This window comes from Diabrotica virgifera, chromosome 2, assembly GCF_917563875.1.
Source record: "Diabrotica virgifera virgifera chromosome 2, PGI_DIABVI_V3a".
Classification (NCBI taxonomy): Eukaryota; Metazoa; Arthropoda; class Insecta; order Coleoptera; family Chrysomelidae; genus Diabrotica; species Diabrotica virgifera.
Window position 1 is genome coordinate 100265717 of NC_065444.1, and position 27141 is coordinate 100292857.

The 27141-nt window shown below is 31.6% G+C and overlaps 1 protein-coding gene across 2 annotated transcripts in view; it reads right to left on the bottom strand.

Annotated features, from left to right (window-relative positions):
• LOC114343807 (uncharacterized) overlaps positions 1-26274 on the bottom strand; it is a 42598-nt gene extending 16324 nt beyond the window's left edge. Inside the window, exons 1-2 of one of the 2 annotated variants that reach the window (XM_028294651.1) lie at positions 26030-26221; positions 12036-12461 (exon numbers count right to left, since the gene is read on the bottom strand). In XM_028294651.1, coding sequence (XP_028150452.1) covers positions 12129-12461; positions 26030-26083 — 387 coding nt within the window. In that variant the 5' untranslated portion in view covers positions 26084-26221 and the 3' untranslated portion in view covers positions 12036-12128. Of the gene's footprint in view, positions 1-12035; positions 12462-26029 lie in introns of those variants that run through there. The other variant, XM_028294657.2, reaches the window with a different exon arrangement.
• Positions 26275-27141: the final 867 nt, after the last annotated feature.

Below are 27141 nucleotides of genomic sequence, written 5' to 3' on the forward strand. Positions count from 1 at the left end.
AAGCGATATTATCCATAATACCCGTGGTGCCTTCAACGTTTAATGTCCGACTAAATTCTTCTTTATATGCAAAAAATTTGAACGAATTTTGAATTAATTAGTTTTCAAATAAGTACATTTAGCAGCAATAGTCGTAACGTAATTGTGGTAACTTAGGTTTTTATTTGTCAACTTCATAGTATTTAACTAGTTATTTAAATTTAACGCCCAAGGGCGTTATTTTTTAAAATAACACCCTAGAGCATTATATCATATTTAACTGACTTCGAAATCGTGTCATTATTTGCAGTCGGACATTAACAATGTAAATATTTATTTTGCAAAATTTTACTTTTCTTTTATTATTATTAGGAGAAAAGGTTATGAAGTCATAAGCAGGCCAAAAATAGAGTTATAAATAATATCTTTAAACAATAAATTTAACTAAATTTAACTATACGAGTTAATTATTTTTTACTAATTATTGATAAAGGCATTAATAACTTGAATAATGCATATTATTTTTACAATTACAATTAGGTACATTATAAATATATTTTAAACAATTTAATTGTTATAAACTTTATACAATCATAAATAAAAATTATGGCATTAATATGTATACATAATTAGCATATTACAATGCACACACTTATTTTTTACTATTTTTATTTATACCTATTTTACAAAGTTTATAACAATTAATTTGTTTAAAATATATACACACACCGGCAAAATTAGCCGAACATCTTAAAAATGGGACATGTTTGATGTCTTGAATTTCCTAAACCACTGGTCCGATTTGAGTAATTCTTTTAGTATGTTATAGCCTTATTATTTGAAAATATCGTTGTAATAATATTGTTGCTAGACAGGTAAATATCATTTTATACCGGGTGTACCAATCATACTGTGTTTTTTTTTCCTAAAGTTTGGAACACCCTGTGGAAAATTCTAGCATATGTAAAATATTAAAATTAATACTCGATTATAGACTTAGGCTTTCTTAACATTTTCCTTTTTGACTCATTTACTTATGTGAGATAATAAAAAAGTAATGTACGTTAACAACTATCCATGCTTTTCATCAATAAATCCTCATATTAGGGGAGGAAAGTATACTAAATTTGCAGTTACTCGAGCGTTATGGGGACCTATTGGATTGTGAAGGGTATGTACTAAAATCAGAAAAGTTAAGTTTTTCATAAAGAGGGGGACTTTTCATTTTTTGATTTAATTTTCCATTTGAAACAATCATTTTTCTCCGATTATAGCGCTATCTATCCATAATTCGAAAAAATGTGTCGAATAAAAGTTGCTCATTTTTACGTAAAGAATCCACATCTGCAATAAAAATTGGGGTCTCCTATTTAAGTTTTTGAATTAAATCGCCCACCCCACCTCCGTGGGGGCTCGTGACACCCCACGGATAGGGGTGGGAGGTAAATTAAAAATTTTAAATACGAACCCTGCGATATTTCGCGAACTAAACATCAGATCGTAAAACTGCAAAATACACCTATTCAATATTTTTCAAAAATCTACCGAATGGCACCAAACACGACCCCCACGGACGTGGGGTGGGGGGTTACTTTAAAATCTTAAATAGGAGCCCAGAATTTTTATTGCAGATTTGGATCCTTGACGTAAAAATAAGCAACTTTTATTCACACAATTTTTCCAATCATGGATAGATGGCGCTTTAATCGGAAAAAACGATTGGTGGAAATGGAAAATTAAATTAAAAAATGGAGAGTCCCACACTTTATGGAAAACTTAACTTACCTTTTTTTGGTTTTAGCACCCACTCTTCACAATCCAATAGGTCCCCATAACGCTCGAGTAACTGCAAATTTAGCATACTTTCCTCCCCTACTATGAGGATTTATTGGTAAAAAGTATGGCTAGTTGTTAAAGCACATAACTTTTTTATTTTCCAACATAAGCAAATGAATCAAAAAAGAAAATGTTAAGAAAGCCTAAGTCTACAATCGAGTTTTAATTTTAATATTTTATATATGCTAGAATATTCCACAGGGTGTTCCGAAATTTAAGAAAAAAAACACAGTATGATTTTAACACCCGGTATGAAATGACATTTAACTGTCTAGCAACAATATTATTACACCGATATTCTTAACTAATAAGGCTATAACATACCAAAAGAATCACTCAAATCGGACAACAGGTTTAGGGAATTCGAGACATCAAACTTGTCCCATTTTTAAGGTGTTCGGCTAATTTTGCCGGTGTGTGTATTTGTATTGTCTTTCAGTCAAGAAAAGTAATTTTAAAAATAATAGGCATAATTTAAGAAAAACTAACACGTATTGACTTTTAAATAATCAATTAATTTCTTTGTAGAAGACATTGTTAAAAGATAGTACCGGGTGTCCCAATAAGAATGGCTCTCGGCCATATCTCAGGAACCGTTTATAGTAGAGCTTTGAAATAAAAAATTTTATAACAAAAGTTGCCTCAGGAAAAGCCTGGAAATTATTTTCATAATTGTGGGACTACCGCTAGAGGGCGTAATTGAATATCAAAAATTAAAAAATCTAAATTTTATAAAATTTTCCTAATGAAGGGGCACTGGAAATCCGATCGTCGTATTCTTCATAAAATTCTACGCATATTTGATTTGACAAGTTTAGGTCTACCTTTGGAAATAAGAGGTGGGGGTGAGTGGGAACCTTGTTATGAAAAACTGGCTGTGAGTCCGGTTCTGCTTAATCAAATTTTGCAAACTTGGTCTTGTTGAAGACAGATCTTTTTCGTCAATGTAAAAGTTATGATTTCGAACCAACTTACTGAGTAATATGCCAGCTAGAAGGCGTTATTTAATTTTTTTCAGAAATCTAGTGTTCCTTGGAAAATATTAAATACAAACATGCATTTTTAATACCATATTACAAAATTAAACAAAATTAGCAACAAAATAGCGAAAACCGTATGTTAATACCTTTTTTCTATCTCGAGATATCTTACAAAACGTGTAAATTTAAAAACATAACTGTTACTGTCACCGGTAAACGAAATTCATTAAAAGTAGTGTGCTATGGAAACAACAAAGAAACATTTTCCAGCTGTCAACGTATATTAGGTCTTTTCAACGCTTCTCATTTGTTTCGAGCCTCGTTCATATCTCGTATATTAATATTATACACGGATTATACGGCATATGACAGAGGCTTGAAACAAATGAGAAGCGTTGAAAAGCCCTATTACAAAGAAATAAAAACAACTATTTAGTGATACATAAACGTCCAAATTTTTGCCCATCATTTTCGTTGCAAACATTTACTCTTTCAAGAGTAGATTGAACAGCAGTCTCAATTTCTGCTCTCGATATGCTTTGAATGGCGTTTAGTATTCTCTGGATAATGTATTCTAGAGTAGTGTATGATGGGCAACAATTTGAATATTTAGGTCGTCATTAAGTAGTTCTTTTTGTTCTGTGTTATATTTAATTTTAATAGTATTGTTTCTCTTTATATTGTTGTTTTAATTAATTATATTTTTATACGTTGACATCTGGAAAATGTTGTTTTGTTTTTTTCCACAGCACACTACTTTTCATTAACTTAGTTTACCGGTGATAGTAACAGTTATGTATAAAATTTACACGTTTCTCGAGATATCTTGAGATAGAAAAAAGATATCGACATGCGGTTTTCGCTATTCTATTGCTAATTTAATCTAATTTTATAAAGTATGATTAAAAATGCATACTTGTATTTAATATTTTCCAAAGAAAACTAGATTTCTGAAAAAAATTAAATAACGCCTCCCAGCTGGCTTATTACTTGTTAGGATGGTTCAAAATTATCACGCTTACATTGAAGAAAAAGATCTGTCTTCAACAAGACCCAGTTTTCAAAATTTGATTTAGCAGAACCGGACTTACAGCCATTTTTTCATAACAAGGTTCCCACTCACACCCACCTCTTATTTGCAAAGGTAGAGTTAAACTTGTTAAATCAAATATGCGCAGAATTTGATGAAGAATACAATAATCGGATTTCCAGTGCCCCTTCATTAGGAAAATTTTGTAAAATTTAGATTTTTTTATTTTTGATATTCAATTACGCCCTCTAGCGGTGGACCCACAATTATGAAAATAATTTCCAGGCTTTTCCTGAGGCAACTTTTGTTATAAAATTTTTTATTTCAAAGCTCTACTATAAACGGTTCCTGAGATATGGCCGAGAGCCATTCTTATTGGGACACCCGGTACATATATTTATAACTCTTATAATCAATATTTTTTTAGTTACCTATCATTTCATAATCTTTTCAATATAATAAAAAGAAAAAGTAAAATTTTGCAAAATGAACATCTATGTCAAATTGTTTAAACAAATTACTCGGTAAAATATTAAATAAATAATCCACCAATCACTTTTATAGATTTGAAGTTCAGTTTTTGAAACGGGAAAATCGAAAAATGAAAAAAAAAATGGGCTAACTCGGGTTCTAAGAGTCGTCGGACATTTTATTTTTTTTTTTTTAATTCGTGTGAAAATGGAAATTTGGAATAATAAAAACATCTACAAACAAACTTCCTACATGTTAATGCGTCTGAGTTATTTTAATTGTTTATAACCTTAAAATCAGCGTACTTGTAGTGTACCTACTATTTTACAATGTCTAATATAAACTGTTTAATCGTAAAATGATTTAATTCAATAAAATATACCTTTCTCTTTAATCTGGTGCTTTAAATATTTATATAAATCTCATAGTTTACGTACAATAACGTTGTAAATAAAAGCTCTCTGGAATAAACAATTTCAATATTGCTGAAATTTCAATTTCAACTTGTAGGGGAGCAAAGTATGCTAAATGTGCAGTCACTCGAGCGTTATAGGGACCTATTGGGTTGTGAAGATTAGGTCCTAAAACCAAAAAGAGTTAAGTAAAGTTTTCCATTTTAGTGGGAACTTTCCATTTTTTAATTTAATTCTCCATTTCCAACAATGGTTTTTTTCTATTACACCGCCATCTATCCATAATTCGAAAAAATGTCTCGAATAAAAGTTACTTATTTTTACGTAAGGAATCCAAATCGGCAATAAAAAATGGGGGCTCCCATTTAAGATTTTAAAGTAACCCCCACCTCAACTCCGTGAGGGGTCGTCTTTGGTGCCATTCGATAGCTTTTTTAAAAATATTAAATAAGTGTATTTTCAGTTTTTCGATCTGTAGTTCATTTCGCGAAATATCGAAGGATTCGTATTTAAAATATTAAATTTGCCCCCACCCCTCTCCGTGGGAAGTCGTCTTTGGTATCATTCGATAGATTTGTGAAAAATATTGAGAACGTATTTTTTAGTTTTTCGATCTGTCATTCATTTCGCGAAATATTCGCTTTTTTCTTGTAAAACTCTTTGGGACTCACCCACTTCCTTACGCACCGCTCAAATCGTCAGATTTTTGAAATATACTAGTACTAGTACATTATTTGACGGTTTTTGCTGTAAATCTTAAAGAACCGTTTGGATTGACATAAAATTTGGCATACGCATAGCCAACATGTCAAAGAAAAAAAGTGATATTGTGCCGATGTGTGCTTTTGCCCTGGGGGTGAGTTTCACTTCTTCTCGGGGGTGAAAAACATTCGTTCAAAATAAGTCCGAAATTCGATAAAATGCCTAATTCTAAGCAACTTTTATTCTATACAGTTTTTTCACCCAGTTAATACTTTTCGAGTTATTTGCGAGTGAATATGTTCATTTTTCAACAAAACAAACACGTTTTTAGACAATTTTTCGCAAATAATTAAAAAAGTAAGTATTTTATCGAAAAAATCGTTGTTAGCAAAAGTATAGCTTGTAAAAAAGTGAAAAAAAAATGGTGTATATGTATACATGAAGTCTCTAGACCTAGTAGAAGCAGAGTTATAGCTAAAGAAAAATAGGTTCATATTCGCCAAACTTCAAATAAATATATTTCAACGTGAAGTAACCAAAAAATGAAGCACTTTTTGGAAAAAACTCATTACAACTTTTTTAAAGAGTTTAAAAAGCTTTATACCCATTTTATAAAAAAATATTCTGGCATCAAATGTGAGCAAGTTATGCTCAAAATACTCTTGGTCCGTTTTGATTTGGCATAAAAAAATCGGGAAAATCACCCCCTAATTAAGAACTTAAATAGAATTAATCGTTACCGCTTTACATGTTGCTTTATTTATGTTGTGTCTATATGATCTGTACGATTTCATCGATTCAACGTGCGTATTTTTGAAAAAAGAAATGATTTTAAAATAAAAATTTTAAAATTTTTAATTTTGAAAAAAATGCTCTTTTTCAAAATAACTTCAAAATTATTTGTAATATCAAAAATTTCAAGAAGTAATAAAAGGTACGTTTGGATTATATGAATATTTTGGACTCTTTGTTTTCTTGTTAGACAAAAATCGGTTATGCTATGGCTGTACAAAGTTTGCATACACTCGGGATTAGTGACTCGTTCAAGCCATTTTAACTACAGCCTTTTCAAGAATAAGCACTTTAAACCGCTGAGACTTATAGTATAAAGAATACCTAAAGTAACTTGTGAAGCGGTAACGATTAATTTTATTTGATATGCTAATTAGGGGGTGCTTTTCGCGATTCTTTTTACTAAAAAATAAAAGTAACCAACAATATTTTGAGCATAACTCACTTACTTTTAAGGTTAGAAGTTTTTTTAAAAAACCAAAATAAACCTTTAAACACTATAAAAAAGTTGAAATGAGTGTTTCCCGAAAAGTGTCCCGTTTTTTGGTTATTTCTCGATGAAATGTTCGATTTGGAATTTGACGAATAAGAACCTACTTTTCATTAGCTACAACTTTGCTTGTACTGGGTCTACAGACTTAATATATGCACCATTTTTTTCATTTTTTTATAAAAAATATATTTTTATTAAGAATATTTTTTTCGACAAAATACTTACTTTTTGAGTTATTTGCGAAAAATAGTCTAAAAACGTGGTTATTTTGTTGAAAAATGAACAAATTCACTCGCAAATAACTCGAAAAGTATTGACTTAATGAAAAAACTCTATAGAACAAAAGTTGCTTATAATTAGTCAGTTTATCGAATTTCGAACTTATTTTGGACATATACTTTTTCACCCCCGAGAAGGGGTGAAACTCACCCTCGGGGTAAAAGTACACATCGGCACAATATCACTTTTTTCTTTGACTTATTAGCTATTTGTATGTCAAATTTCATGTCAATCCAAGCGGTTCTTTAAAATTTAGAGGTTTTGCAATATTTTACCGTTAAAGAACGTACTATACACAGTTTTACATGTACCTACTCGATTTCGAGTTTTTCTAACGATAGATTTTTTTTCGGCCCCCCACTCCCCTTAATGAACTCCCCTGCATTACGAGCCAATATTTGGTAGAGGCACATTTTCAGGGTACACTGTACAAGGTTTCTCCCCATCTAATAATCTGACGCGCTCGAGTAACAGCAAAAATCCCCGCTTGGGTTCCCCTACCATAATATTGTCCCTATTGTCAGGGAAATTAAAGTTTTTGTGCATTTTTGACAGTTAGATATTAATAATATTCAAAAAAAGTCGCTGTTTGAAGCTGTTTTTGCAACAATTAAGCAACAAATTAACAAAAATAGCTTTACAAACTCTCATTTTAAAGGATTTTGTATGCTTTTTCAGTAAAATTTTGTCACTTTTCCATAATACATAATTTACCGGTCTTCACCTTTTGTGTTTAAAATCGAATTAGGCAAGACGAAAACGACGGGTTCGTTAGAGAAAATATTCCCATGAGATTTTTTTGCATAATCACATTCGTGAGTCATTCCAGAATAAGGTTCAAGAAGTCGCCCACGTGAAAAGTGGTCCAATTTTTTTAACAATTTTTTTTAATCGAATTGCAAAAATCAATATTTTTGGCCCATACAATATTTTTGATAGGTTTTTGGGCCATTCTGGACAAAAAAGGTCTTTTGTAATTTTTCTCTAAAGTTGATCGTTTTCGAGTTATAAACAATTTGAAATTGAAAAAAACAAAAAATGGCGATTTTCAAGCTTAATAAATTGGTTAAAAATTATTATTATGAAAGTCATAAAGTGACTAAATCAAAGTTTAAAGCCCCCCCTACAAGATCCTGAAGAAATTTTGTTCATAATTTTATTACGTATCTGTTATTTTTAAGTAATAATAATGAGCGCCAGCACGTATTAGGCGACCGTCTATGATGAGTGCGAGAGACGTGCCATTCCGGCAGTCCAATGGGGCATCTTACTCGCACTCACATTTACAGCCGCGTCAATACGCTCTTACGGCTTATTGTTAATAATTAAAAATAACAGCCTAGTAATAAGTTAATGACACAAATTTCTTCAGGAGCATGTAGGGGGAGCGGGCTTTAAACTTTGATTAGTCACTTTCATAATAATAATTTTTAACCGAGTTATTAAGTCTTAAAAATGGCCATTTTTGCATTTTTCAAATTTTAAATTGCTTAAATTGCAACTCGAAAACCATCAACTTTAGAGAAAAATTACGGGAGACCTTTTTTGTCCAGAATGGTCTAAAAAACCTAAAAAAATTTGTCCAGACCAATAATAATATTTTTTTCAATTTGATTAAAAAAAAAATGTTAAAAAAAATTTGGACCACTTTTTTCGTGGGCGACTTCTTGAACCTTATTCTGGGATCTATTACAAATGTGATTATGCAAAAAAATCTCATGGGAATATTTTTTCCAACGAACCCGCCTTGTCTAAATAACGATCTCATATTTTTTTCAATAATATATTAGACCTGGATCTCGCGTAGGTACCAAAAAAAAGATGATTAATAGCAAGCTGAAAATTTGTTAATAGCTTAAAGGTGTCTAATCGGACAAACTTTGATGTATGGGAACACTGGAAGAGGGAAAGTTTTAATTGTGGAACAGGTTAAAAATTTGGAACGTCAGACTATGAAAACGTTTCATGTATTTTGTCAGACAGAACTTCCAATTGATTTGTTACCCTTTCATTAAACTCTCATGCAAAAATCAGACTGGTGTTTTGGGCATTTTAATGCGTGGAACACGTAGAACATGTCAAATGACATGAATCATGTTGGTTAGTAATAGCAGTCTGGTTTTTGCATGAGAGTTTAATGAAAGGGTAACAAATTAATTGAATGTTTTGTCTGACAAAATACATGGGACGTTTTCGTAATCGGACGTTCCAAATTTTTAAACTGTTCCACAATTAAAACTTTCCCTATTCCAGTGTTCCCGTACATCAAAGTTTGTCCGACTAGACACCGTTAAGCTATTAACAATTTTTCAGCTTGCTAATAATCAACGTTTTTTTGGTACGCGTGATCCAGACCTATATGGTTTATAAGCAAAAAGTGACTATAATTTTGCATATTTTGATTATTACATATTATTATCATCAAATTTATCAAAAGCAGTGATTAGATACCTGTATCAAAAAGTGTCGCGAGAGAGGCTTTTTATTTTTTATTTCTCTGGTCTAAAACCCTGAACACATGAGTGCGTTACACGTCGCGTTTGCCTAACGTCGCGTTTCAAGATACCAAGGAAGAAATGGTATCGTACACATAGACCAGGGCGCATCTGTAAAAATATTAGTACATTTGGACGTTGAGAGGGACTCATATTTTTTTGCAGAAATTGTTTGAAAATAACTCATATAATATTATTTGATTTATCCTCTCACTCAAAAAGGTCCGGAACATTGTTTAAATAATCAAAATGTCAAAAAATGAAGAAAAAATTCAATTTTTTTATTCGTTTTTTGATTATAACTTTCAAAGTATTCATTTCTGAGAAAAGTTCTACTGATATAAAATTTGTGCAATTAAATTTCCCACAATATAGAATTCGTTATAAATTTTAAAAATTGTCACCCTTGTTGCAAAATAGCAATCATTGCGAAAAAACGATAAAAAAAACAAGTATTCGCATGTTACGTTTTTCAACCATTTATGCTATACTTAGGACCTTCATATTTTACCAAGAAAAACTTTATGATATAAGAAAATAATACTATGAATTTCATTAATATAAGATCGGTTGAATAGATTTTGCAAAATAAATTTTGCAATCCAGTTTTCGCAAAATAAATTATTTTTTTCAAAATCTTGCAGGACTGAATATAAAGCAGGTAGCAAGTTTAATTTTTTTTTGCTTATAGAAGAGTACCGTACCTTTTATTTGCAATTTGCAAAGTTAAAAGCGGTTAACCACTACGGCGTCAGGAATTTTTTTAATACACATTTTTTTTTGGTGCTACGCGCAGGACAGCGGATAATTTGCTCTGATTGGGCATTCCAATGACCTTTGATAATGATTGAAAAATTTTAATTTTAAGTACATTTCGATATAAATAAATAAATTTGTTTATTGCAAAATAAAAACACATGCTCTGTCCTTTGAAATACCACTTTTTTTGGCAAAAATTTCTTTGTTCCCATATTTTAAGTTAGATAATAAAAGTTTTTATTTTTAAACATATGCAACTGTTTAAACAATATTCCACAGACAATAATCAAATTAGTTTGATTGTTGTGGAATTAAAATATTAAAATACAACAAAATATAGTGTAAGAAAATAATATATTAGATAAAGATTGGAAGAAATTTTGGTGGAAATCAACTTGTGTGAATCGAACACCGCTGTCCTGCGCGTAGCACCAAATATTAATGTTTATTTAAAAAAAATTTCTGACGCCGTGGTAGTTAATGGATTTTAATTTTAAAAATTGGAAATGAAAGGTACGGTATTCTTCTATACGTAAAAAAAATCAACTTGCTATCTGCTTTATTTTCAGTCCTGCAACATTTTGAAAAAATGATTTTTTTTTGCGAAACCTGGATTTCAAAATTTATTTTGCAAAATCTATGGAACCAATCTTTATCAAATTTACGGTATTGTTTTACTATATTATATAGTTTTTCCGGGTAAAATATGAAGGTCCTAAGTGTAGCATAAATGGTTAAAAACGTAAAATGCCGATACTTGTTTTTTTATGGTTTTTTCGCAATTATTGCTATTTTGCAACAAGGGTGATAATTTTTAAAATCTGTAACCAATCCTATATTGTGGGAAATTTATTTACGCAACTTTTATATCCGTACAACTTTTCAGGAAAGTGAATACTTTGAAAGTTATAATCAAAAAACGAATAAAATAATCGAATTTTTCCTTCATTTTTTTTGACATTTTGATTATATAAACAATGTTCCGGACATTTTGTGAGAGGGAGGATAACCCAATTGAAAAAATATGAGTCACCTCTCAACGTCCATCTCAAAACAGATGCGCCCTGGACTAACACGCAACGCGCGATTATCAGGTTTTATCAGTGACATGGGTCACAAATAAAAGACATGAAAGTGCCATAAATGCAGCGGAAATGAAGCAACTGAGAAAAATAGCTGGAAGGACCAAGATGGACAGGGAAAGGAACAAAAACATCAGAAACGTGCTAAGCCAGGAACCAATAGAGGAAACATTGAAAAAAGAAAACTGAATTGGTGTGAACATATAACTAGGATGAACGAGAACAGACTAGTAAAGAAGGTGACAGATGCCAAAAGACAGGGGAAAAGAAGAAGGGGCAGACCTAGAAAGGGGTGGATGGACCAAATCGAGGAAATCGGAACAAAGAGAGGGAAACAGTGCAACAGATGAAGGAAATGGCAGAGGACCGGAAGGCGTGGAAGAAATGGGTAAAAGATGGATAGGTGATACCAAAGTCCGACGCTCTTATAGGGCATAAACACAACGATAAGAAGAAGAAGAAGATCAGGTAAAACATGGCGTTAAACGCTGTCATGTGTACGGGGTCTAATACTGAGTGGCCAAGACTTGGTAAGGTATCACTACCGATAATAGTGATCGAGGATTTACCGGTTCGACTGCAATATTGATAGTTTGTGTATAAATGTGGATATTGAGTGTAAGATCAACATTATCGCACAAGGCATATCTTTACCAACCTTAATTATTTATCCCAAGTCCCAAACTTAAAATTTTTCCAACAGGGAACTACTGAATAGCAAGAATTATCATTAATCATTTACTTTATTATTTATAAGAACAAGTAACAAATTACAAGTAGCTGAAATTTCATTTATATGTTAGTACCAAATAACTTCTTAATGTTTCATCTTCTTAGTTGAACATTTAAACAACTCCATGCCACTTTCTTCCGGAGTAGCCTTCTTTATAAGACACGCATCTGCTATTTCTTCAATTTGGTCAGCGTCATCCACAAATAACGATAAATGTGCTTTAAATAATTCTTTGTTAAATTCATTGTCAGCAGTGAGGACTCCCAGATTTTTGTATAAGCAAGCAATGCCTTTCACTAATGAAGGATCCATGGAGCCAGTCTCAAAACTTTTGTCAACCGCGCTTGACGCTATATTACACTTTTGAAGTGAATCGTCCCAGAGGTTTTTTAATTCTGGTGCTGTCACGCCATTTGCCTGTAATAGATATGATAAGGCTTTTAATTATATTGAGTAGCGGGGTAGGCGCACAGTCTTGGTCCAATGCTATTTAAATGCATTTATTTTTTTCGAATTCTGAGAAAACTAATAAATATTTTTGAAAAATTTAAAGACAAAATGAAATATTACATTATTACCGAGGGCCGAAAGTCCCTTAGAATAAACAAAAGTTTTTATTGAATGAAATATTTGAATTTAAAGTCATACTAAATTTTATCTTTTTTTACCCGTGTAACTTGTTAAAATAAATATAGAAGTTTTCAGGGACTTTCGGCCCTCGGTAATAATGCATTCTTTCATTCTGCGTTTATTTTTTTTAAAAATACTGATTAGTTTTCTCAGGATTCGACAGAAATGAATTCATTTAAATAGCATTGTACCAAGACTTTGCGCCTTTCCCCTTAAAATGCTTATAATAAATCATATAATACTCAAGTGTGAGTACGATCAGGACGATTATTTTTACGGAAGGGAAAGAAGACATCAAGAAAGAAAACCAACAAATTGCAAATGAATTGAAAGTGGGAACGTATAAGGTAGCAAAAAGAAAAGTGGAAGAAATAAACAAGAAATTAGGAAGAATCACGACAGGAAACTAGAGGAAGAATAGGAATTAATAATTAATACAAACAGCCATCAGATAAGCGGCAGACCGTAGCATTGCGAAAGCAGAAAAAGAAAAGCACCAGTGGGTTGATGAGGACTGCACAAGAATCCTGGCGTAGAGGATCAACGCGAAAATGGAAAATATTAGATGTAATTAAGAAAAAAGTAAAGACCATTATAAAACCACAAGCAGGGAAGGTAGACGATTATGCAGGCAAAAGAAAGACATTTTTGTCAAGAAGTAAAGAAGACACGGTTGACAAAAAATAAAATCACGGGTTTTGGAGAAATAATGATGGTATGTTACTAGGAGACAAGAAAAAAAAAACACATGGGCAGAGTATTTCGACGAATTATTAAACGACAAAGACCAAAAGAAACAAATACAACAACGAACACAAGAAACAGAACAATAATATACACAAGAACCTACAGAAAAAGAGATAATAAAAGAAAAAGAGCCCTAAAAATAATAAAATCATGAGAGAAAGCTGAGTGCCAGTTAAAGGTAGGAGGAGATATACTACAGGAAGAGATCGGTGGCGCCCAAAATCCCAAAAGCCAAAATCCCGACAGCCAAAATCCCGACGGCCAAAACACCGACACGCCAGAATCGCGGCACGCCAGAATCCCGACAGGCCAAAATACCGACATGCAACAATCCTCGCATAAGCAAAAATCCCGACCACTACATTTTGAATATTTACTGTTTCCTTTTCAAATGCAATACCAAATCATATTATAGAGTATTGAAATTGAAAAATTAATTACTTACTAATAAGTACGGGTGATAATTATTATGTATTTTAAAAGAAAAAATCATTAAACACTTCATTTTATAATATAAAAGCTATACTTACTGAAATGGAAGGTTGTAAGTGACATGATAAAATCTATTATAAGAAAGTAAACTTGAATTCAGGATTTGATTATACATATATTATTAGACTATATATTGGCAAAAAAAATTATTTAATTTATATACCCATGTTAGAAATTTTATTTAGAAAATTAGTTCATATTAAATGGTAAATACTTTTGTTAAGTAACAAAAAATAAAAAACAGATGACCATAAACAAAAAACCAGAAATAAATGTAATTATATGTTAAAAAGGAGCTTATCAAACCTGTCGGGATTCTGGCGTGTCGGGATTTTGGCCTGTCGAGATTCTGGCATGTCGGTATTTTGGCCGTCGGGATTTTGGATGTCGGGATTTTGGCTGTCGGGATTTTGGGGTAGACCCGAAGAGATAGCTCGACATAATGAAATTTTCAAAGACAAAAAGAGTTATTATTAAAAATGTCTTATACCCCTTCTAAACGAGCCGCTTATGGCTGAATTAGAAAATCGTATTCACGTCAAACTATTGGATACATTCCACTAGATACCTACACAATATTACAGAATAATATCACCTAGACGATAACCGTTTTAAAGATATTTGAATTAAACCGATTGTAAGGGCGCCATGTTTAAAGTCTCGCGTTTAGAGTCTAAAACTCTAGATCGCTTAGAAAGCTTTTAGAAAGTAGTTTTCTTTTGGAAAGAGCTATTATGGATAGCATTATTATAATATATAATAGCCTGATCTCCAAAACTTATAACATAAAATTTCGATTTTGAATTCTGGCAACAAATATATGAGGCATTTGAAGTATATGCATAAAAAATTGTGAATTTAAACTTTCATATTACAAACGATCTAATAAACGTTCAGGGCCTCGATAAAGAAGCGAAGGGTCAAAAATCGAGGCCCTGGACCTCTATTTTTGACCCTTCGCTTCATTATCGATCATTCGTTATCTGTACACTAAACAAATACGAAGCGAATACGTTCGATGACGAAGAGAAGGGTCAAAAATCGAGGTCCTGCCTCTTTTCAACTGCCTCAACTTCAACTGCAAACTTCAGCTAATGCCGTGTTTGTGAAGTATTTCCCGTGACGTGAGATCATTATTTTTAATGTGAAAAAGCGTTTTTTAGGCATATTTCAAATTCTTCATATTTGTTGTCAAAACTCAAAATCGAAATTTTGTGTTACAGGTTTTGGAGATTACGATCTAAACAACAAAATTTATTAGCAATCGATTAGTAGAGGTAATAAATTTTACTGATCTCATGAGAATCGTAAAAAATAGCAAAAATCGTCCTACGTTTATTTATTTAACAGCTTTATAGAAACTGTGATCTTTGTGACAAAATTCAAAAATTGCGTACGAAATCTACAATCTTCGCCTGTTAACTTTTGTCGATAGGACGCTTTGATGAAAAGATAACGAATTTTTACCGTCGAGTTGATACAAATTTTATTTAAAAATTGATTTAGCGTGCGTAACTGACATTTAAAACCGACGGTGGCTTCAAGCGTTGTTTCTGAGAGAATGGTTCATTCTACACAAAAAGTAGTAATAAACATTTTTTCCAAAATTATCTTATGTACAATTCTTATTTGAAACTTTTTTTACGACGTACAGGTTCCTAGTAAATCGATATTTTCCTTTTCCTCCCACCCTACGAGGAAGAATTTAGGGAGAAGCCCGGGGGTAGAGGTGGCAAACCTTTTTGCATCTTTTTTGGGATCCTAAAATTGACATTGTCAGTAAAATTTAACTTGCTTGTCTTGTTTTTAGAAATGAAATCTTTTATGACGATTTTGGTTAGTAATATTTTTTTATTTAGCTTAATGCCTCGACAACTTATGGTCATCTGCATGGTACAGTGGATTTATGGTACCCCGTCAAAATAGCCCCGTCGAAAAAGCTCCGACAAAATAGCCCCGACATAATATCCCGCACACAAAATAGCTCCGACAAAATAGCCTGCAGACAAAATAGCCGCGGAATAATAGACCGCCCACAAAATAAGCCCGCCCAAAAAATAGCCCCGACAAAATACTCCCTACAAAAAAGCTCCCTTCAGAATTATTCATCATGAAATAATCCCTTAAAAATACATTTTTTCGAAAATGGTAATTATCCTCTATTCAGATGTTTATCTTAACCACATTAAATAAAAATGGTCTTTTCAGAGAACTCGAGTCCTGTCTTCTGTTTCGATTATGTGTTCTGCTTTTCGATTAAATTCAATGTTCAAGCCAGCTCCCGCCAGCCATCTGCCTCTTGGAAGTTTGAACATTTAATTTAAGCGAAAATCAATGTTTATTTGTGATATAAACATTTTTTTTTTTGTTTACATACAAATTAAATTACATACATTCTTGTTTTTTTGTCAAATAATTTAAATTAAAAAAAAGTTTTTGGACACCTTATATAAATAATTATGTAAATATTAATATTACTAAATAGAGAATTAAATAACCTTTCAAATGAGCTAGCACACGACCCTTATTCTCATTTAAAAAAAATCGTCGATTACGTCATCACGCCCAGATTGATGACGTCACTAGTATGACGTATTAAACAAAATATCGTAATTTAAAAATAAAAATTGACCTGTTTCAGGATTTTTCCTTAACGTCGCAGGTTTACGAAATAACGAATGTATTCCTTTCATTTGCACCATACTGGTAGGTACGTCTGAATTGCCGATATGATTGAGTCAGATTAAATTAATTTATTAAAAGAATTTTTTTACTGAGCAACAATATTTTTGTTTAATTTATTAATATTTTGTATTTTGACAACGACGTCCGAAGTGGAAGTCGAAACGTTAATAAAATAATTTTTTTAAGTTAAATTGTGGCTTATTTCTTAATTAGAACAGTAATTTAAAATAAATGGTATTCCGTTAAAAGGTAAAACTTTTTATTGGAGGTGTTTTCTCCGGGGCTGTTTTAGCCGAGGCTGTTTTAGCCGAGGCTCTTTTGACCGGGGCTATTTTGTATGCGATCTATTTTGTCGGGCCTATTTTGTTTGCGGGCTATTTTGTCGAGGCTATTTTGTATCTGGGCTATTTTAACGGGGCTTTTTTGACGGGGCTGTTTTGACCGGGCCATTTTGACGGGTCACGTGGATTTATGCAATCCGGTACCTAGTGTAATGTGTAGTGTGTGTATTGAGTACATGTCTTGTTACTTAGCAAAGGCCACGTCATTGTCTTTGCAAAGAGACGCTAATTGTATCCAAACTTCTTCGGTCCCTCCTGTTAGTACCGATCCCTCAACGATAGAAACTATTTTCATTTGTTAATTTTTAATAACTGAAAAATTCTTCACCCAGGTGAGATTCGAACTCACGAGCTTTAGCCAAAGGTAGGCGCTCTTACCACTGAGCCACAAGGGGGTTGGTAATATTGCGAAATGCTTGGTATGTTGATATTTGAATTTATGTAAAAATTCTCTTTCAAATGAGTTTGCAGAAATCAAAATATGTGTGCAGTAGACTTATGATTTTTAAAATTATCGCTATATGTGTCTTGTACACCTAAGTGAGTCACACTTTAAATATCTGGGATGCTACATTACAAAACAACTAGACCCATTACATTACAAACTTAACTAGCCACATTAGCCCGATCAGGGAACACAAAATTTTACGAAAACCTCCAAAAAAATAAAGGAAGGATGAAAATTTGGGAATAGGTAGTTGAAATTGTCTATTATTATATAAGGAAAAGTTTACAATTCTACATCCCATCCATTTTACAAAAATTGGTAAATAGGTAGGTACGGGGTGAAAAAATATACGTTCAAAATAAGTCCGGAATCTAGACCGATACAAAGTCCTTATACAGAATAGATTATGACCTATTAACAATTTATTGGTTATACCTACATTTCCCTATAATTTTTCAACGAAGACTTCGTGATTTTGGCATAAATATTAAAAACAAAATGAATTAAAGTTATTAATGAGAACTCAATATAAAAAAACAAAAAAAAAAGAAGAGAGAAAGAAAGTGAGTGCGAAAAGCAAAAGAGTGTGTGTATAAAATATTTTAAGAAGACGGTAATAATGAGGATGTAGTAAGATACACTGACCGGCACAAAAAACGGCCACCCCACAAAATGGTTAATTTTTGATGTCTTGAATTTCCTAAAGCTGTTGTCCGATTTAAGTGATTTTTTTAATATTTTATAGCCTTATCTTTTAACAATATTGCTGTAATAAAATTGTTGTTAGACAGGTAAATTATCATTGTATACCGGGTGTACCAATCAAACTGTGTTTTATTCTCAAAGTTCACCACACCCTGTGGAATATTCCATAGACGTAACCAGAATGATCCTAAGGGGGGGTTACAACTACCTCAAAGAGGGGGTTACAACTACTGGAAGGTCTCTGAAGGGTATGGTGTTAAGCGTATAGAGCTCAAAGTACATTCCAATGGGGGGGGAGGTTATAACCCCCAAAACCCCCCTGGTTACGCCTATGGAATATTCTATCATTTATAAAATATTGAAAATAAAACCCAACTATAGCCTCAGGTTTTCTTAACATTATGTTTGTTGATTCTTTCGCTTATGTTGAATAATAAAAAGTTAGGTACTTTAACAACTAGCCATGTTCTTCACTAATACAGGGTGTTTCTAAATAAGTGCGACCAATTTTAAGGAATAATTCTGTATAAAAAAATATTGACCGTTTGCTTATAAACATATGCCCGCAAAAGCTTCGTTTCCGATATACGGAATGTTGAATTTTTTCTTACAAACTGACGATTTATTTATTGCTCTAAAAACCAGTTGAGATATGCAAATAAAATTTGGCATGTTTTAAGAGGTTGTTATTGCGCATTTTTTGACATACAATTAAGAATTATATATTCATCATTGGCGTGCATGCGGATAATATTACCCGTCATATTACCCGTATGCGCGCCAACGGAGAATATAAAAATATAAAATATGCAATAACTGTATCTTAAATCCTACCAAATTTCATTTTCAGATCTCAACCGGTTTTAGAGCAATAAATAAATCGTCAGTTTGTAAGAAAATAATTCAACATCCAGTATCTCGGAAGCGACGCATTTGCGGACAAGTGTTTATAAAGCAAACGGCCATTATTTTTTCATGCAGATTTACCCCTTAAAGTTTGCCGCACTTATTTAGAAAAACCCTGTATTAATTAAGAACATGGCTAGTTGTTAAAGTATCTAACTTTTTTATTATCCAACATAAACGAATGAATGAAAAAACAAAATGTTATTAAAACCTGAGGTTATAGTTCAGTTTTAATTTCAGTATTTTATAAATGCTAGAATATTCAATAAAGTGTGGTGAACTTTAAGAATAAAACACAGTTTTATTGGTACACCCGGTATACAATGATAGTTTACCTGTCCAGCAAGAATATTATTACAGAAATTTTGTTCAAGAATAAGGCTATAACATATTAAACAAATCGCTTAAATCGGACAACAGGTTTAGGAAATTCAAGACATCAAATATTGCCCATTTTTGGGATGGCCGTTTTTTGTGCCGGTCAGTGTATATTGGCTAAAGACTGCCAGAATATAAAAAAAGTCCTTTGATATTATAGATGTATAAAACGAAAACATGAATTCGAACATGAAAGCTATTAAAAACAACGAAAATTAAAAAGCAATAATTTATAAAGCAAAAAAGAAAACATTAAAATAGCAAGATAACAAGATCAAAAATGATCATGTTCAATACAAAATAACCAAATGTGCCTAGGTACACTTTATTAAAAAATTGACAAGTGACCTACATATAGTTTCAAAAGTTATGCATCACTTTTTTATTTTTATACTTTTATAAATCCGTATCAATATCACATATTTAATAGATTTTTCTCATATAAAATACACCTTTTTGATTTTTTATACCCATTTAATTGAGATGGTTTTGCCAAGGTGTAAACATTTGAAGAAGAAAATTAGTTGAAGAAGGCCAATCATGCGGCTCGTGGAGGAAAGAGTGGGTGTTTCTTAGAGTGATATCTCACGGATATGGAATAGGCTTCTGGAGACAAATTCGATATAGAATAAGAACTCCTCATAGACTCCGAGTTAGCAATGAATACCAGAATAGTTATATCAAAATTTTCGTTCGGAGAATTTTTTTTAATGGGTTTGGCAGAGCCAATTAGCCAGGTTCGGAGAAATTCTTCTATGTCTTTACCACCCCTGCAAATAGACTCCAGGCATGCGGCAGGAGTCAGAGTATCTGACGACAGTTGACGACAATAAGAAGATTTTGTAGTCAAGTTTGAGGAGTCATCAACCAATAATAGTTTTTCAGCTACAACCTTTAGTGAAATTCAAACTGTCAAAGTGTCACTCGGGATACAAATCGGTACATTTAGAACTCTCGTGGAATTACTACTGAAAATTCCACACCTGTAATTTTGAACCAATCAAAATACGTTATTTTGACAGATCACCATGGCAACGGAGGTATTTTATCGGAAATTTTTTGCTCGTGGGGTACCCAACAGCGAATTATAGTGGAAATTTTTTGGCGTTTACAATAACAGAACATTTTTGACAGACTGGTTTTTATTTGTTTACATAATTTAGTTTTGATTCATTTTCTATCACTTGTAGTTACTCAAAACTTATGTAAAATTGAAGAATATACTATTTTCTATCTTGAAATGGTATTCCCATGCAACTACAATGAGTAGAAATTACGAATTTGAAAGCCTAAATAATTGCTGACAAAGCTATGGCGCGCTATTAATCTGTTCATGCAGCTTTGGATTTTCAAATGCAAATTTGGTGTGGAATTTTCTTACCGAATACCACGCGAAGTCAAATTAATATCCGGAAATTTTTTTTTGATCATGAATATTTTTAGAAAATTTCCCTCGTCTGCGACTCGGGAAATTTTCAAAATATTCATGATCTCAAAAAAATTTCCGAAAATAATTTGACCTCTAGTGGTATTATTAGTGAAAATTTTTTGCTTACTTAGAAATCCAATGAAATTTATATATTTGAGGTCATGTGAATAAAAATAACCAATAGGGCATTTCATCGATTGTCATTTGTTTCGAGCTTCTGTCATATGTTGTATAATCTGTGTATAATATTAATATACACGGACTATACGACATATGACAGAAGCTCGAAACAAATGACTGTGAATGAAAAGCCCTATTACAGCAACATTACACTGATAACAGACTCAATGGGCGGCTGTTTTCACTTCGTTGCTATAGATATAGTCCGTCCGCTATAACTTTTCCCATGCGGTACGATCCATTTTCAATCAAATTAAGTCAAAACATAAATTGAAACGAACGTCGATGTGTATATACATTTTGTATACTGTATACTATAAAACACATCGGCATACGTATCACTTTCTGTTTTGACTTAATTTTATTGAAAAAGAATCGTACCGCATGGGAAAAGTTATGTCAATTTTGACGTTTCACATAAATCAATATAAATTCAACATGTCAAAAGCAAAAAATGTTCTTCCGAATAACCTTAGAACATTTAGACCAGGACTAATCTTAAAAAAAACGTGTATTTTTGGATGTGAGAGATGGCATTCGGATTTTTGCAGATAAAGTTAGGTGACAACTTCAGTAATAATAATTAACTTATGCTCCTTCTCAAATGTGCCCGGAACATTAATAAAAAAATTAAAATATTTAAAAATTTCGAAAAACATCGATTTTTTTCTGCTTTTTTGGCTTATAACTTTAAAACGGTTCGTTTTGGAACAAAGTCGTAGAAAAATAAAATAAAGATAATTGAATTTTGTATGATATACGACTGGTCAAAAATGTCTTAAGGTATTACCTTTTCTGCAATATAGCAATAAATACAAAATAAGGGGGCAAAATACGCCTGTTGTTATTCAATATTTCTTAACCACTTTGGTGGCACTTAGAACCTTAGTAATTCGCTTAGAAAATTCTTATAACTTACTTAAATGGTCTACTAAATTTCATTAAAATCGACCTAATAGATTTTGCATAATAAATTTGCAATATAAATGTTTTTAAAAAAGTTCAAATTTTTTAAAATCTTTCTGAATAAAAAGTAGACTATTTAGAAGTTGGCTAATTTTTTACATATAAAGAGGTGCTCTACCTATCTAATACACTTTACAGAATTAAAATCGGATTATTTAAGGGGTCTCAGCAATGTTTTAAAATTATAAACAATTTTTTGGCTTATAAACAAATAGCTTTGTTTAATAATAAAAAAATTAATTTTTTGCAATGCAAATAATTAAAACCGGTATAATTTGACTTAAACTTTCAAATGCTGTCAGAAGAATTGCTATTTTATTTTTTAATCAAAAGTTATTCTCGTTCAAAAATTGCAATTTTTCGATTTTTTGAATGTTTCACCGCGTTTATCTCGAAAACTATGCATTCTACGAAAAAACTTGTAAGAACATTGTTTGCTTAGAATTACCCAGAAATACAAAAAAATGTTTTATTTTGCGAAAAATTGATTTTATGTAATTCCTCAAGTTCTTTGTTTATAACAATATTATCGACATCCAGATCAACTGTTATCCAAAAAATTCGTGTTCTACGTGTCAAAATACATAAAAAAAACTTGGGTAAGTCCATCTAAATAAAGGAGCCCGTAGCACCCCCTCCTGGACACAGCACTAATTTGTTTATAGGCCAAAAAATTGTTTATAACTTTAAAACATTGCTGAGGCTGCTTAAATAATCCGATTTCAATTCTGTAAAGTGCATTAGATAGGTGGAGTGCTTCTTTATATGTAAAAAAATTGACAAATCTTTTAGGCTATTGATTATGTATTATAGAAAGGAACTACAACGTTAACGGGGTTTTATTGTTTAATATAGTCAATGGACCTCTAAATATGAAAAAAACGTGGAGTGCTACCATTTAAAGGGGTGCGTTTTTGAGAAAGGGGTGAATTAGTCCCTAGGCACAGGGCGAATTAGGGTGAGTCCTATGCACTTTTGGTACAAACACGTCTATATGAAAATTGTTCCAGGTTAAATTTACTATTGAAATATCATATTTCAAAGTGAAAAATATTGTTTTTTGCAAAACTATATTCAAAAGAAAAGCAAGAAAACAACACGAAAGATAGCAATTTTGTTTTTCACCCCATAACTTTTTCCCATGGAGATATAGGTATAAGTATTGCTTCACAGAAAAATAACTTCCATCCTTTCTCTTTAAAATGGTGTTTGGTAGAAGTGTCTATAATTTATAGTTTCCAAAATATGATTTTTCAAACTTCGCTACTCACAGCGATTTTGACCTATTTTCCTTGTTACTTCGCAAACATTGTTCTGTAACTTTTTTCTACGCAGCTTTAGGTATATGCAATGGTACATTTAGTAGGAAGAAAAGTCAATTCCCTTTAAAATAGTCTAGTGTAGAAGGACGTATGACTATTTTTAATCAAGATATGGTTTCTGAAAATTGTATACTTTTAATAATTTTTGATATATTTTTCGATTATTTTTAAATTTCTCATTATATATTTTTTTATTATATATTTAGGTATATACATTGTGCAAAGAAAAAGAAAGCCTATTTTCTTTACTTTAAAATGGTGTATTGTAAAAAATTCTAGGACTATTTTTAAACAAGATATGCGTTCTCAAAATGTGACATATACACAATACACATGCCACAGGTCCCACTAAGCTGGAACCATATGGAAACTTTTTGATTATTAACTTTATGAAAAAAAATTGTTCTTTATAAAATGCTCTGCATAATCTAAAACCTGAGATGCAACCATCAGATATAAAATTTTATCGATAGTGTACGAGGTGTGTTAAAAAATATGAATTTTGCTCAAAAGTGAAGTACCTCTATATTTCACAATATCGAAAAGTGTTATTAAGAAAAGTTATTTGGAATTAAAAATTATGTAATAATATCCAACTATATTCTTCCAATTGAAAAAAATAAAAAATTTTAAAATTTTTCTCAAATTACGGATACCCTTGGATATTCTACGGATATCTTGTTTAAAAATTGTCCTAGGATTTTTTGCAATACACCATTTTAAAGTAAAGAAAATAATCTCTTTTTATTGCACAATGTATATATTTAAATGAACAAGAGAAAGGTCATAATAAGAAATTTAAACAATAATCATAAAAAATATCAAAAATCGTTAAAAGTACAAAACCTTGAAAAAGCATAACTTGCTTAAAAATAGTCGCACAACCTTATACAATAGATCATTTTAAATGTAATTGACTTCTATTTCTACTAAATGTACCATTACATATACCTAGAAATGCGTAGAAAAAAGTTACAGAACAATGTTTGCGAAATAATGGGGAAAATGGCCCTAAAAATGCTGTGAGCGGCGAAATTTGAAAAATCCTATTTCGGAAAATATAAATCCTAGTAACTTTTACTAAACCTCATTTTAAAGAGAAAAAACTGAAGTTATTTTTTACTGAAGCAATACCTATACCTATATCCATGAGGAAAAAAGTTATGGGGCAAAAACAAAATTGCTTTCTTTGGTGTTTTTTTCTTGATTTTCTTTTGAATATATTTTTGTAAAAAAAACTATTTTTGACTCTAAAATGTGATATTTCGATAGTAAATTTAATCTGGAATAATATTCCTGTAGATGTGTTTGTACCAAAAGTGCATAGAACTCACCCTAATTCACCCTGAGCCTAGGGACTAATTCGCCCCTTTCTCAAAAACGCACCTATCTAAATGATAGCACTCCGCGGTTTTTTCAAATATAGAGGTCCATTGACTATATGAGATTATAAAATCCCATTAACGTTGTAGTTCCTTTTAGCTCTCTTATTTTGAACATAATCATTAGCCTATTTGTATGTTCTAGTTTTTGTTGTGCAAGATTTTAAAAAATTTAAATTTTTTAAAAAAGTTTAGATTGCAAATTTGTTATGCAAAATCTAGTAAGTCAATTTTAATGAAATTTGGTGAACGGTTTTAGCACATTACAAAAATTTTCTAAGCGAATTAGGAAGGTTCCAAGTGTAACCTAAGTGATGCAAAAACATTGAATAAGGACAGGCTTGTTTTGCCCCCTTATTTTATATTTATTGCTATTTTGCAGCAAGGGTGTTAAATTAAGACATTTTTAACCAATCGTATCTGATAGAAAATTTAATTATCTTTGTTATATTCCTATACGACTTTGTTCCAAAATGAATCGGTTTAAGGTTATAAGCAAAGAAATTAGAAGAAAAAAAACGAAATTTTTTTAAATATTTTGATTTTTTTATTAATGTTCCGGGCATATTTGAGAAGGAGCATAAGTCAATTATTATTAACGAAGTTATCACCTAACTTTATCCGCAAAAATCCGAATGCCACCTCTCACATCCACCTAAAAACAGATCCTTCCTAGTCTAATTGATAAATCCCCAAAAATTGAATAACAGATTTCTTAAGCTTGTTGCTTATTGTAAACAGACATCCGCCTACAGCGTCGGTCATTTTTAAGAAACAAGCTTTTGAAATCTGTTATTAAATTTTTTCGCACAATTATCAATGTCCTCGGGTCATCCGTCGCCAAGTATTACGTCAGATGTCCTTCATAGGGCTTTTCATCGATTGTCGTTTGTTTCTCGAGCTTCTGTCATATTTTGTATAATGTGTGTATAATATTAATATACACGGATTATACGACATATGACAGAAGCTCGAAACAAATTACTGTGAATGAAAAGACCTATTCCTACGCAAAAATACATTCAGTGACATTAATGACACTTAATTTTTTACTTGTCACAGAGAACACCAAGGTTTAGCAAATATTCAGGCGAAGATGTCAATAAAATATTAGCTAAAATATTTCAAAAAGTTTTATTCCTGAAATAAACTTATCGAATTGCACTCGAGCGCTTAAAAATTGGTGATTTGTTTTCCCCCAGTGACACTTTGACATAATTTCACTCCCCTTCCGGTCATGAAATTAAAACTGTCAAAATGTCACTCGGGATACAAATCTATAATTTTAGAGCTCTCGTGTAATTACTACTGAAAAGTTTGGGTGATGCATAACTTTTGAAACTATGTATATAAGACAAAAATAAAAATACTTACCATGTAATTGGTGACAATCAACAGGCACACGGCCAATAAAACAATACTGTTCATATTTCTGTTGAAGACTCCAACCAAAACTGTAAAAACTACAAGTTTACTTTTTTTCTCACTATATGTACCTATTTGGTTGAAAGTGCTTCTGCTTTATCATAAATATATACATTTGCGTCAACAATGGAACAATATCTGATTGCAGGATATGATTTGAATGAAATATAATTTTTCCTATTTGACAGTTATAAAAATATTAGATAATTGATCTAAATAACTTAAATGGCGAACTTCATTTTAATAAAAACCTGTTAAATGCATTAAAAAGCTTTAATAATATATACATCACGGTCTGTAAGCATTAAGCTTACAATACAAGAATTAGTTTTGTTGCAGTAAATTATACTGTTAACAAGTTATTACGCAATAGCGGCTATGATTAAACATGTAAAATATTGATAATTTATTATTGCCTATCACTGGCGAAGCGTCCATGTAACCACTATTACCATTGGTAACAGTTAAAAATCTTGCAAATAAATATTTTATGACTACTGTAGAATAATTCCATTTTATTTTTTTTTTCAATAGAAATATGAGCGTTAATAGTAATTCGCTAAAAAGCCAACTAGACGCACGAAAATATTCGCGAATTTATGCGACTCGGTTGCAGGTTAATGTTACCACTTTTAAATGTGGATACAAACGCATGAAGGTCCATCGGCTATCGGTCGAACGGTCGGAGACGGCTCGTATATGATAATTTTGAAAGGCGGAGGCGTAAGCGCGCTGTGGATATTAGTAAGCACGTTACCACTTTTTGGAATGGTTACTTACCTATTACAGTGTGCGTGCAATTAAATATTACTCTGGGCTAATTAGCAAAATTCATGGAAAAGTTATTTACCAGCAATTTTATTGCTGGAATCGAATTATAAGATCCTATATATTAATAATATAGGTATGCAAAGTCCGCAGATAGTGTGCTACTTTTTTTATAAACAAAATGGCGCCGACAAATCGTATTTTTTTCAATTATTGCTCTATAACTCCGAAGGTTTTAACTTTACAACAAAAACACCTTTATAAAAATTCACCGCAATTAAATTCTGCATAGA